This window comes from Podarcis cretensis, assembly GCF_951804945.1.
Source record: "Podarcis cretensis genome assembly, chromosome: 15".
Taxonomy (NCBI): Eukaryota; Metazoa; Chordata; class Lepidosauria; order Squamata; family Lacertidae; genus Podarcis; species Podarcis cretensis.
In genome coordinates, this window is record NC_137185.1 from 10,304,337 (window position 1) to 10,318,758 (window position 14,422).

Sequence of the window (14,422 nt, forward strand, 5' to 3'; positions counted from 1 at the left end):
AAGAAATATTACTACTCTTCAATGCCAATGCTAATACTTTTTCCAGGAATAGTGAATGAAACAAACCAAATTAAGAGAGAGAGAGAGATTTTAATTCAATTATGTTGTTTTTCTTCATTTCTTTCTGTATGTTAAATAAGTATATGTTCTTGCTTAAATAAGTGAAAAATATATTCAACGTATATAACATCATTAAACAAAAAATGTGTAAACAGTATACTATATGCTTACCTAGGATTATTGAATATTTCATTGAGATATTATCCTCATACTCCTGTCAAGGAAAAACAGAATAAACACCACTTCCATTAAACGTAATTTATAATGACTTTGAGTTTGTATTCTAATGTGATTAATCATTAATTATGAGAAGCAGATGTTGCAGACATGCAGCTGAATAAAACTGGCCACTGAGTCCACCAGGAATTTAAAGTGAAAATCCATAGTGCCTCATGTTTGCATAATATTGCATAATATTACAGAGACATATGGATCTGGTCTATAGTCTAAAAAAGAAGGATGTTACTCAGAAGGGTGTTTACATTCTACAAATGTAAAATCAATGGAACTTCTGAAGTGTTAGCAGGCAACTGCACGTTCCTCTCTTGCAGTTTCCAGCAACTAATATTCAGAAGCATGTCGCCTCTGAAAGTGGAGGGAGAACATAGCCATCATTAACTAGCAGCTGTTGATGGCCTTATCTCCCACGATGCAGAAAAAACTGGGCCAATCCTTCCTCAATCCTGGCTCAGAGAGCCAGTGTGGTGTAGTGGTTAAGAGCGGTAGTCTTGTAATCTGGGGAACCGGGTTTGCGTCTCCACTCCTCCACATGCAGCTGCTGGGTGACCTTGGGCCAGTCACACTTCTCTGAAGTCTCTCAGCCCCACTCACCTCACAGAGTGTTTGTTGTGGGGGAGGAAGGGAAAGGAGAATCTTAGCTGCTTTGAGACTCCTTCGGGTAGTGATAAAGCGGGATATCAAATCCAAACTCTTCTTCTTCTCTAGGACAGGATTTCCCAAACTTGGGTCTCCAGCTGTTTTGGGACTACAACTCCCATCATCCCTAGCTTGCAGGACCAGTGGTCAGGGGTGATGGGAATTGTGGTCCAAAAGCAGCTGGAGACTCAAGTTTGGGAAACAGTGCCCTAGCCCACGCATGGAGGGTGGGAAGGGGTCCTTTGAAAAATAAAGCCCACCTCCACCCCCCCCCCAGCCAAAACAAATGCACAAATAAGGAACCGGGAAGTAATTGTTCAGGCTGCAAATTGATTTGGAGTGGGTCGGCATCCACCTTAATTCATTTAACTTTATTTGTGGCATATCTCTCACATTCTCTTTTTATCATTGCATTTTCAAGTGATCTGCCGCTGTGTAAATTGTCTTTTACTGTGTTGTCGCTTTACATGACACACAGTTGCTGGTAATCCAAAGTGTCGTGTGACTGATAGAATCTGACTTGATGTCCCTGCGCAGAAGGGAAGAAGGTGTCCTTCCTATCTTTCTGAAAGAGATGCTTTGGAAGATAGGAGGCTCTGCTCTTTTGCAGATCTACTGCCTCTCTGTCCAGACCACGTCACAAATAAAACCGAGTTGAGAGCTTAGTTTTTGCGCATTATACTTGAAAGGCAGGGCATAGCTTTGGGAACGAGGGTGGCCAACATTTCTGCATCCCCTGGAAGGGCCTAGAAATGTCCTCCCTCCACTGTGTCTGTGATTGTTGTTTTTCATGTAGAAATGTTCAGTCATGTGAGCCCTCCTCTAAAATCTGAAGCAGGGGTGAGAAACCTGGCCTACAGAGCCATTTGGGGAATCCATGCCAACCCAGCCTTTTCAGTTCCAAAACTGGGCTGCACTCCTGAGCAAGTCCAGGGCTGGATTTAGGTTTGATGAGGCCCTAAGCTACTGGAGGTAATGGGGCCCTTTATATGTCTATCTGTCCTTTGTTAACAACAAATTGTCGCTGCTTTTTTTGTGTTGATTATATGCTATATGGTAATTTATGGACCTAATAGCTCCATACACAACACAAAACACTTTTGCTGTATGTAGGTTTTATTTTATTTTTTGTATTTTTATCTTATATTTTGGAAATGTACATCCAGTTTTTTCCCCTTTAAATGTTTTGGGAGACCTCAAGAGAGTGGGGCCCTAAACTATAGCTTGTTTAGCTTATACGTAAATCTGGCAGTGGGCAAGTCACGTGACCTTCACTATGACCTTACCCTGAAAGAGCGCTTGGGGGATGGGACAAGAGCATGGTGCGAGCACAAGTGAGAGCAAAGCGCCCAAAATGGCTGCTGCCATCTTGCGTGAAAAAAATGTGGATGTTCCACTTTTTCTGGGATACTTGGTGGATGCGCAACTGGTGTCATGACAAAATCTAATAGTGAAGGGAAATGGGTGGTACCACCCCAGCTGTCAACCCTGTGACAACTTGACAGGTGGCTTGTTCCACACACCTGTCCAAGCTGGACCATGGGGTAGGGGGGTGGGGAGGCCAGATAAAGATTTGGTTGCTGCAGCCAAACAAATTCCTCAGCTCTGGTCTTACATAAAGTGACTAACTATGTAGTAATGGGTAACGGTTATTATGGGATACAGTTATTATGGGATGCGGCTGAGACTCCACCCTTCATTTATGTTCATTTTCCTAGGCAGTCGTGTGTGGCCCTATTTTTTAAAAATCTCTTTTTGCTGGGTCTTCAAAAGTGAGTCACCCTACCTTATATTAATAATGCAATAAGGTGAAAAAAGGACCTCTTTAAACAGGTTGAAAATCTTTCTCCCTCACCACTAGTAGAATGAAAAGGATTCACCAACACAGACAGAACTAGGCCTAATGAAGCTTATACCGGAACAGTCATAAACTTGCATAAACTACTTGCATAAACTTGCATAAACTACTGCCCTCAGTTACAGGTCCAAGTTGTTGTAACCCTCAGCTGATGCCCTCTTTGGATTTTAGAACTGTCCCAATTATGTACATATTATCCACTCCATATCACTTGGTGACACATAGTATCCTTCTGTCGGAACCTAGTTTGGACAAGACTGTGATTTTGCTTTCCTTCAGCAACAATAACCCCCGTAATGGCGTGTTATGTAATAGCTGGAAACACTGAAAACAGCTGCAGAGCTCATTTGCAACCTTTACCGCCTATTACATGATTTTGTGGCATATTAAATTGCTTACGGTTTATTGGTTGTGTGTGGTCCAAACTCCTTAATGCCCTGCTGCTCCTCATGGCATTTTGATCTGTCGCTGACCACACAGAACCAACACGTGGGGGGGGGGGGGTTGCACTGGCAAAAGTTGGCATTGCTGGTTGATTTTATTAATTTACCTGCCACAAGTGTATGATGGAAACTAAAAATTAGGCTGAAAAATTAAGGTGAAAAACAAAAATTAGTTGAAAATGAACTCCTTTGCAAGTACAGTGGTACCTCAGGTTACAGACGCTTCAGGTTACAGACTCCGCAAACCCAGAAATAGTGCTTCAGGTTAAGAACTTTGCTTCGGGTTGAGAACAGAAATCGTGCTCTGGCGGTGCGGCGGCAGCGGGAGGCCCCATTAGCTAAAGTGGTGCTTCAGGTTAAGAACAGTTTCAGGTTAAGTACAGACCTCTGGAACGAATTAAGTACTTAACCCAAGGTACAACTGTATATAATGCTACTTTTCTCTCTCTCTGTTGAAACATATTGAAATTGTTATTTAAACAGTTGATCTCAACTGATATTAGTTTTGCAGCAATAGCAGACCAGGGCCTGCCCCACTCTGTTTGCCAAGTCCTTGCTGTTCCCACCCACCCACATCAATTCCCTTGGATTAATGCATTGATTCTTCCTGTTCCCACTTCATGCAACTAGTAACCTCACTATTGAATTTCCCAGTCCCATTTCCAATGTAATTTTGCTCTTCCATTCTGCAACCATCCTTTGAACCCCTTTTCACCTTCACTCCAATAATAATAATAATAATAATAATAATAATAATAATAATAACAACACTAATAATATATTTATACCCCGCCCTCCCCAGCCAAGACCGGGCTCAGGGTGGCTAACAACCAATAATAAAAACAAGTTGATTAAAATACAATTTAAAAGATTAAGATACAATATTAAAACATTAGGGTGCAATCTCTTCATAGGAGGAGAAAGGAAAAGAAAGAGGGGGAGGGGATCAAACTGAATCTAAGCCAAAGGCCAGGTGGAACGATTCTGTCTTACAGGCCCTGCGGAAAGAGATCAGATCCTGCAGGGGCCTGGTCTCAAGAGACAGAGCTTTCCACCAGGCCAGAGCCAGTGTTGAAAAGGCCCTGGCTCTGGTTGAGGCTAATCTAACTTCCTTAGAACCCGGGACCTCTAGGGTGTTGCTATTTATGGACCTTAAGGTCCTCTGTGGGGCATACCAGGAGAGGCGGTCCCGTAGGTATGAGGGTCCTAGGCCGTGAGGGGCTTTAAAGGTTTTTAAAGTCCACAATTTTCCCTCCTTTTTTTGGACTACCCCTCTGCAGACAAACCATTATAACCTCCTGCATTTTCCTGCTCCCGCACATTGCAGTTTGATACAAGCTTAAATAAAGCAGGTGTGGAAGGATGGGGTGAGGTGGGGGACACTGGAAGGTGTCAGTTTAAAACAAAGTTTTGTATACTGAGAAGGGAGTTGGGAGATGTTCTGTTACATCAGCTTTTTGGCGTTAGCTTCTGTGTAGGGTTGCCATGTTTTGAAGAGCCAAAAAAGAGGACAGATTTGCCAACTTCTGCTTTTCGCTATGGATCGCTATGGCTACCCATGAAAGAGAGGACGTTCCTGGAAAAAGAGGACATATGGCAACCCTATGTGGTTTTCCCCTCAATGTTCCTCCATCTCAAACCTCTGTCATTATTTGGAGCACCATTTTTTTAATCTCTGTGTTCTTCCATGAGTTGTTAAGAGCTACAATTTTTAAACCACTCTGGGAGTTGTAGCTCTGTGAGGGGACTAGGGGGGCGGGAATCTACTGTTCCCAGGATTGTTTGGAGGAAGCTATGATCATTGTGGTGGTACAAGAGTGCTTTAAATATTTGGTGTGGATGAGGCCCTTTTACTGGATTAGAATAATAGAATCATGGAATTGTAGAGTTGGAAGGGGCCACTACTGCCATCCAGGCCAACCCCTTGTAATACAGAAATCTTTCACCCAATGCGGGGCTCAAACCAGCGACCCTGAGATCAAGAGTCTCATGCTCTACCAAGTGAGCTATCCCAGTACAGTGGTACCTTGGGTTAAGAACTTAATTCATTCTGTAGGTCCGTTCTTAACCTGAAACTGTTCTTAACCTGAGGTACCACTTTAGCTAATGGGGCCTCCCACTGCCGCCACACGATTTCTGTTCTCACCCTGAAGCACAGTTCTTAGCCCAAGGTACTATTTCTGGGTTAGCAGAGTCTGTAACCTGAAACGTCTGTAACCCGAGGTACCACTGTAGTCTGATGAGTTTTCACCACTTCTTAGTTTAAATACATTTTTAACTGGCTGTTGATTTATTGCTGCATTGCTTTATTGATTTTTTTTTCCTGATAAGCTTTACCTGCTGTCTGCTTTTAATTTGTATATATTGTGTTTGGGTTTTATATGATGATTTATCATTAATTTACTGTATCTACGAACTGACATTCTTGGAGCAGCTTGCAATATATTTCAATTTCGGATGCAACTGAATAGATGAGAGTGTGATGAATGGAGCAAAAGCATCTGCAAGTCCCCCCCCCCCTTAGGTGTTCCATATGCTAACTCCACTTCTGAATCTGGGGGCCAAGGCACGCCTCTAAGGAAACAGCAGCTGTAGAAATCCAATGTTGGCCTCTCACATAGTGGGCCTTCTTCAGCAAACCCTCCAAGTGTCCCTATTTTCTAGGGACAGTCCTGGATTTACAAATGCCATCCTGGTTTCTGATTTGATCCCGGAATGTCCCACTTTTCCTTAGAACATTCCTATTTTTATCAGATAAATATTGAGGGGTATGTGACCCCCTAGCCAAGGAAATACTATATTTTTCCACGTATAAGACGATATTTTTCCACGTATAAGACGATGTTTTTTCTTTTAAAAAATAGGCAGAAATTGAGGTGGTTGTCTTATACAGGGATAGTGAATGCAGGGGGGGCGGTTGGGCAGTCAGGTGATTGGCAGCAGCAAGCAGACGGGCAGGTGAGAAATTGGCGGTGGCAACCTCCCCCCCAAAAGAAACTCAAGGGTGATCTCTTCCCCCAAAACACTCAACAATTCAATAAATATTGATTTCTTTAATTTGGGGTCCAAAAAAACAGGGGTTGTCTTGTACATGGGGGCGTCTTATACACTGAAAAATACACTAAGTTGAAGGCAGCTGTCAGCTGTCAGCAGAGGAAGAATGGTGGAGACCGCCTCCCCAGCCTGACCCTTCCAGAGAAGAGGAAGACAGTTCAGAATTACAACAAGGGTTTGAGGGAGGTCACAGCTCAGAGGCAGATGAGGGGGAAAGCTGTGAAATAATGGGAGAGGGGGAGGTAGAGGAAGCACCTGGGAGGGGGCGACAGCTGAAGGACACAGTGTCTTTAGAAAGCATTCCAGACCCCCCCCTCCCAGAACCCGGTGAGCCTTGAAAGTAGGAGAGCAAAGAGCTCAGAGACGGAGGGCCATCAACAGCACCCATGTGATGACAATGACGAATGAGGAAGTGGGGAAAAGGAGGGGGTGGAGAATCACTCGGGACAATGCCATTATCCAAGAGGCTGGGTTCCAAGCCTCCCTCTGTAAATATTGAATAAAAAAAGCAGTAAAAGGTAAGAAACTTTCCTTTGTCTTTATACGTTCCTGGCAACCAGCTGTGGGAGTTGCTTACAGCCGCCTGACAGCAGCCCTGTACAGTGGTACCTCAGGTTACAGACACTTTGGGTTACAGACGCTTCAGGTTACAGACTCCGCCAACCCAGAAATAGTACCTCGGGTTAAGAACTTTGCTTCAGGATGAGAACAGAAATCGCACGGAGGCAGCAGGAGGCCCCATTAGCTAAAGTGGTACCTCAGGTTAAGAACAGGTTAAGAACAGTTTCAGGTTAGGAACGGACCTCCAGAATGAATTAAGTTCTTAACCCTAGGTACAACTGTATAAGGAAGGGTTTTTTTAATGTTTAATGTTTTTATATATGTTGGAAGCTGCCAGAGTGTCTGGGTTTGTCTTCAGCTGTGGCCATAGGTGAACTGGAGAACTTGCTTCCACAAGTGACAATGATGGCTACCACCCTGGATGGCTTTAAAAGAAGATTAGACCAATACATGGAGGAGATGACTATCAATGCTCTACTACCACAGCTGGAGGCAGCAGTGCTTCTGAATACCAGTTGCTGGAAATCACAGGAGGGGAGAGTCTTCTTGTGTTGGAATCCAACTTACTGGCTTCCCACTGACGTGTGGTTGGCTACTGTGAAAACAGGATGCTGGATTAGATCAGTCATTGGCCTGATCCAGCAGGATCTACTGATGTTCTCATGTAGCTGATATCTGTGACGACCTTGGCTCCTAGTGACAGATGCAAAGAAGCTACTAGGGAAGCAAACCACCAACAGACCTCATGTTTCTCCTGCCATCATTTTCTTATTAATTCTTTCCCCCTGTTCTTAGTTCATATCTGCACCACTACTTTCCCCCAGATATCCTGGGAAACAGCAGTTTGTCCCAAGAGAGCTACTATTCCCAACACTCTTAAAACAAGCACAATTCCCAGAAGTCTTTGTGGGGGAGCCATCTGCTTTAGAACAAGCTGGGAAAGCTCAGTTGGTAGAGCATGAAACTCCTAATCTCAGGGTTGTGGGGTTGAGCCCAGTGTTGGGCAAACGAATCCTTCATTGGGGGGGGGGGTGATTTTTGTGGTCACTTCCAACTCTACAATTCTATGCTTCTAAGTATGGTGTGGGTAGGATCTTAGCTCCCCTGGCTGCAATTTGCAGAAAGATGTGTTATAAATTTGAGACACAAATTAATAAAAATCTCTTAGCATGGTAATGTTAATAAAAGCTTGTTGTTGTTGTCTGCCTTTCTTTCCAGGGGATGGTCAAGTTGATTTTGATGAATTCATGACAATCCTTGGACCAAAACTGGTGTCATCAGAAGGACGGGATGGTTTTCTGGGGAATACAATTGACAGCATATTCTGGCAGGTTGGTGGCAAAGTTGTGCTCAAAATGAGAAGATGTGAGCATTTCTGAGAAGTTATCTTTCTTTTCCTGATCCCCATTTCCCAATGTGTTTTTGTTACATGTTGAAGAACATTTTAGTGGAAGGATGTTAAAAGTGAGAGCTGTTTTTCAGCAGTGAGGGGCTGTAGGATGCTGCTAAATGCAGCAGGGAACTCTAAAACAAATACTGGGGAATTTTATGAAAAGGGCAATGAAGATTTTGAGTGGAGTTAAATTCAGGCTCGTCTGTGCTAACTTCCTTGTGGTGCTGTTTGTCTTCATAGGTGTCTAGGGGGAAACCCCTGAGATGATGTCAAGTGATATATAGTAGGGGTGGAATCCAACATAGCCCTAAGGTTGCATTCACATGGCAGTTTATTCTGTTTCTCTATATGCCAGGCAAAAACATGTTTTTTTTTCCCCCGTTAGGTCTCTGGCTTTTAATTATCTATAGCCTCCTCAGATGGCTGAGACATTCTAACCCTGCTTTTTAAAAATAGGATTGTCTTTTAGATTTGCATTTTTTTAATGCTGGTTTTCATGTGTGAATGTTTATATATTGTCATTTTAAGTTATTTTGGTAAAAACACTGCCAATAAGTTTAATAAATAAGTAATAAGCAATGTCAGAGAGTAAGTAAACCTACATACCTTTTTAAAGCTTGCCACATGCCCTACAGCAATATCTAAACTGTTTGTTTTCCAGCATACAGTGGAGCCTCAGTTGTCAAACGTAATCCATTCCGAAAGACCATTTGACTTCTAAAACGTTTGGCAACCGAGGTGCAATGGGTGGTCAGCAAAGTCCATTGAGAAAATAGAGAACCACGGTTCAGAAGCCGTTCAACTTCCAAGGCACATTTGAAAATGGAAACATTCACTTCCAGGTTTTTGGCATTCAGGTTCTGAATCATTCGGCTTCCGAGACGCTCAAAAATGTTGAGCTTCTGCAGCCATGAGCTCTCTGCTTACATGCCTACTCTTATTTGGTCCACAGTCAAAAACTTCTTACCTTCATGAAGTTCTTCCCAATGTTCAACTGGAATCTCCTTTCTTTTTAGCAATAAAACTGCTAGCAGATTTGCAAAGCTAAGCAGGGTCCATCCGGTATGATTTCAAATTGAGTGGGGGGGGGCTGTGTGTTGAGATTCCTGCATTGCCCCTTCCAACTCTACAGTTCTACGATTCTAAGGGTGGCAATGTGGTCTAAACCACTGAGCCTCTTGGGCTTGCCGATCGGAAGGTCGGCGGTTCAAATCCGCACAATGGAGTGAGCTCCCGTTGCTCTGTCCCAGCTCCTGCCTACCTAGCAGTTCAAAAGCAAGCCAGTGCAAGTAGATAAATAGGTACTGCTGTGGCAGGAAGGTAAATGTTTTTTCCGTGTGCTCTGGTTTCTGTCACGGTGCCTCGCTTTACCAGAAGCAGTTCTGTTATGCTGGCCACATGACCTGGAAAGCTGTCTATGGAAAAACACCGGCTCCCTCGGCCTGAAAGTGAGATGAGCGCCACAACCCCATAGTCGCCTTTGACTGGACTTAACCGTCCAGGGGTCCTTTACCTTTACCTTCTATGATTCTATGAATCCATTGGTTTGGGTCCTCCCCTCTGGAGCAGCAGAAAACAGGTCTGCTCCATTTTCCATGTGACAGCCCTTCAGATATTTGAAGAATCACACACAAATCACACACAAACCCCAGTCTTTTCCACGCTAAACATCCCCAGCTCCCTCCATAATTTATTATGTGGTTTGGTTTCCAGCTTTGATCTATGATTAGATCTTAGCAATTTCACCAAGATCTGTATCAGCGCCATGCAGAAGAGTGAGGATGGCAGGCATCTCTCTCTTGTTCCTCTTCATTAGTAAAATTGAAGCCTGTTAGTGCGCACAAGTGCATTAGCTGGGGACTGCATTTGCAAAATAACGCGCATAAAGTGCTGCCCTGGTCTGGTAATTGTCACCTTGGGATAAAGCCCAGTTGAGTAGCTGTTAGAATTAGATTTGTCACCTTACCAAATAAAATGTAATTGCAAGAGCCCAGCGGCTAGGCTTTCCTGTAGAAGACTGAATTGCATGGGGAGGAAAATCCTGTTAGTGGGAAGAGTTCTGAGGACCTGTGGGCTTCTAGCCATGATAGCTATGCTGTGACTTCACAGTCAGAGGCAGCAAAATTTCTGGGTACCACTTTCTGGAAAACACAGGAGGGGAGATTGCTCTTGTGCCCAGGCCATTGGCCTAATCCAGCAGGCTCTTCTTATCTTCTTATAACATACTGGTCAGGATGCTAAACAGGAACCCTGTTATCTCTTTGCAAGAAGGTACACCAGGCTCCATCAGATACCGCTAGGCCCAAGGCTACCCAGTAGTTAAACTATGTAATGATATAAGAGCTTCCACACACTATTTATGAAAACAGATATAGGTGGTGTGAGAACATATAGCCGCTTTGAGGATGCTGGATTAGATTGGCCTTTCACCTGATCCAGCAGGGCTCTTTATATGTTCTCTATTTAAAGAATGATGGGCTTTTTAATGTTTTACCATTAGATTTATGACCTTACGCTGCTGGCAAAGCGGCGTGGCTCCCCCCCCCCCCAAAAAAAAGCAGCCTGGGAGCACAGGGCATTGTCGCAACACCCGCCCGCCACTCCCAAGCCTCTGCCGAGCCACCGGAAAGAAGGGGAAGGGGGGAAGGCCCCTGGCAAAGCAGTGTGGTCCCCCCCCCTCAAGAGCAGCCCAGGTATTGCCTTTTCTCTCCCCTTAATGCAGCTTATTTGCGGGTATGGCTTATATTCGGGCCAATATGGTATTTGCAAATCTTTGTCATACAAGAGAACTTAAAACCAAACACACACACACAAACACATTTTTTTTCCTTTTTTTCTCTTTTTTTATTTCAGGATTTTTACATACATTATTTCCTTCCAGTTTTTAAATTTCCCATAAAATTTTTCCTTCCCCTCCATTCCCTCCCACCCCCATATCCGTTGGAAGGGTTCAAATAACTATCCTCAGCCACAGGCATAGCGTCTTTAGTTTCCACCGAATGTGTTTTGTTCCAGTAGTTTCTATCCATTTAAGATAGAAGTTCCATCTGTTCCTTATCGTGATGGACTTCTTCTTTTATTTGAGTAGGGAGATCAAATACAAATTTGATCTCTGCAGAGGGGACAGTGCTCCAAAAAATGAAGCATTTCCTCCTCTGCAGAGACCTAAGGTTCATCCTGTAACTGACAATCATGCTTCCAGTACCAATCAGCTGATTGGTGGTTGTGGCAACCCCCTTTGCATGTTGGCCAGTGTCAGTCCCCTGGAATCATGGCAGCAGGTGATGGACAAGTGGGTGGGACTGTGGAGGTGGCCGGATCCAGTTCCTCACTTCTGATGTGTATTGGCACACCCACCCACACGATTTCCCCAGCCAAAATACAAAAGGAAATTATCCATTATATTCAACTTCTATAATAACCTTCTCCGTCTGAAATGTTTGTGGATCAAAATGAATTGATCTTGTCTCTAGAGGCAAAATAAATAGCACACTATGGGAAGCAATAATGTGAAGTGCCAGCAGAAGCAAGACCATGAATTATATGCCCTCGGTTGCATTTGGCCTATGAAAGGATCATCTTTGCTCAGCTATTTTTATTTTCGAGCTGATTTAAATGTTATTTCAAAGCTGTGTAAATCTCCGTCTTCAGAATGGAAAGTGAACCAAAGTGGGCATTTTTCTGCTGCTGCTGCTATAATTTCTGAGAAGTTGCCCATCGCCTCTTTTTAATCAAATTCAAACCCGCAAAAGATTGAGTTGTTATGTGGTCTGAGTAGCCCATTTTGAAAAAGGGGAGGATGGCTGACCACACAGGCAAGTGGACCATTTGTTCCCACTAGGGCTGAGTGCCTGATTTGACCAAATCTCCAAATGAATTGGGCCAATTCCAGGAAAATCCAGGCTTTCCCTGAGTCAACTGTAGATAGCCCTGAATTGCCTTGGGCTATCTAGAGTGACCTGAACCGGTCAAGCGATGGTGGTCAGGCAGAGTCAGGCATCCTCTCCTCCCCCAATAGCCTCAGAGGCAAGAAGAACAAACAATTCGTATTGTATGGCTTTTTATTCAGTCATCTGGTTGCAAGACAAAGGATCCATGTCTCCATGCATAGGAGATCTTGGTTACTCTGAGTCCCTCCTCTTCCATCTCCCACAACATACTGGAAGCCTACAGGAAGTCACAGGAGTCACATCCCTCTGCATTCTCTGGGTTTTCTCCCCCTTTTCTTTTTTATTGGTTTCCACATATTACATTACAATACAGATGTACCAAAGCCAACACCATTTCTTCCCCATCCCCCCATACATTTACATTTCCTCAATCCATCATATTATTCTTTCCTCCTTCCTCCCACTTCCCTCTGCCCCCACTCGATTTCCTCCACATTATACATCTTACAATAATCTTTGCATTCTACAATCTTCTCAAATCATCTGTATATTCTTATTATCTTTCCTTACTAATTTTTATTCCGTCCAGTACTTCACATTTTAATCTAGGCATATTAGTGTATCTTTTTTTGAGCAATATTTTGCCATATATTCATCAAAACATTTCCACTCCCTCTGCATTCTGTTTGTGAATGCGGAGGGACCTTCTAGCCCTTGAACTGGGAGGGTTTTCCATACTCTCCAGGGAGGTCCCTGTTGTCTCTCTCTCCTCTCTAATTCCCCCCTCCTCACCCTCCACTATCTCATAATTCGGGATTTCCTCATTCAGCTGGACATCATCCCTGTCTCTCTCTGCTTCTGAAACTGCTGGAGACAGGGAGGTGAAACTTCCCCCACCTCCTTCTCTTCTGAGAGGAGCCGATCAGACTGAGGGCTCATTTCCCATTCCTCCTGTTCAGTCCAGTCCCTGACAGGCAGGAAACAGTGGCAGGCTTTGGGTGGGAAGAAGAAAGCCCAGGTAGGCAGAAAGAAGAAAGTCAAGTGGGCAGAAAGAAGGAAACTTTGTGAAAAGGCTTAGGAGGAAGGAAGGAAAAGAGAAGGGCTGGAGATATATATATATATATATATATATATATATATATATATATATATATATATAAAACATTTCAGGAAAATGCATTGGAAACCTCATAATGGGAAATCACGTTTCTGAAAGACTGAACTCTACAGCGCCATCTGGTGTCACATTGTTATAACACATTTATAACACCCCCCCCAATGTATCTGAGTTCAATGACCTCCCTGCCTGAGTGCATCTTCCAGGGAGTGGTGGTGGTGGATGTCTTTGGATGTGGGGTGTTCCTTTGCAAGTGGATTTTCTGAAGTGTAGCTGGGTTCCCACGAGGCAAGACACAGTGATAACAGCAAGAACCTTTATTGAACTAACAGAACTGGGCAACAGGGGCAAAGCAACTGCTTATATGCATTTCTGAAGGCCTGGGCCACTCCCACTCCCAATGTGATTGGCTGTCTAAACTTCCAAGCTGCAAATCATGACTCAGAGTTTAAGGACTAATGGCAGAGGCCCAAAACCTGAAATGTCCTGTGATTGGATATCATGTATCAAATCAGAACACAGGGGCTCAGAATCCTTAGTCCAGATTCAGGCTCAAGCAAACACACACCACTGAATGCATAACATTTTCCATCTCACCTTTCCTATCCATTGACTGCCTCTCCTTCTTTCCTGATGCCCCACCCCCTGAAGCAGCACCCCCCCCCCCCGAATCGAATCCTCTGCTCCATGGTTACTGAGTAGATTATTCAATTGGGGAGGAGGGGAGGCAGTGTGTTTCTTTGAAAGCAGGGTGCTCCTTTGGGGACTCCTCCACTCACCTGCAGTACAATCCTTTGCAAGTCTGTGAAGACTTAAACCAACTGTTCCCCACTCTAGATGGAAGGGGAGTAGATGCAATGTCTCATTCCCTCTTCTAACCATACACTGGATCGCAGCAAAAAATGATATTTCTATATATGGTGTGGGCGGACATGTGACTTTCATCTCTGAATGGCCAACTAAGTTAGTTCTTGGTATGAGCTTTCGTGTGCATGCACACTTCTTCAGATCGGTATCTGAAGAAGTGTGCATGCACACGAAAGCTCATACCAAGAACTAACTTAGTTGGTCTTTAAGGTGCTACTGGAAGGAATTTTTTTATTTTGTTTTGACTATGGCAGACCAACACGGCTACCTATCTGTAACTGGATCTCTGAATGGGTTTATCAG

The 14,422-nt window shown here is 43.9% G+C and overlaps 1 protein-coding gene across 4 annotated transcripts in view; it reads left to right on the top strand.

Annotated features, from left to right (window-relative positions):
• The window catches only part of CALN1 (calneuron 1), a 140,069-nt gene that overhangs the window by 106,584 nt on the left and 19,063 nt on the right, over nt 1–14,422 (top strand). For all 4 annotated transcript variants that reach the window (XM_079955857.1, XM_079955858.1, XM_079955859.1 and 1 more), the window contains one exon: nt 8,071–8,183. In XM_079955857.1, the coding sequence (XP_079811983.1) occupies nt 8,071–8,183 (113 nt within the window). The remainder of the gene's footprint in view (nt 1–8,070; nt 8,184–14,422) is intronic.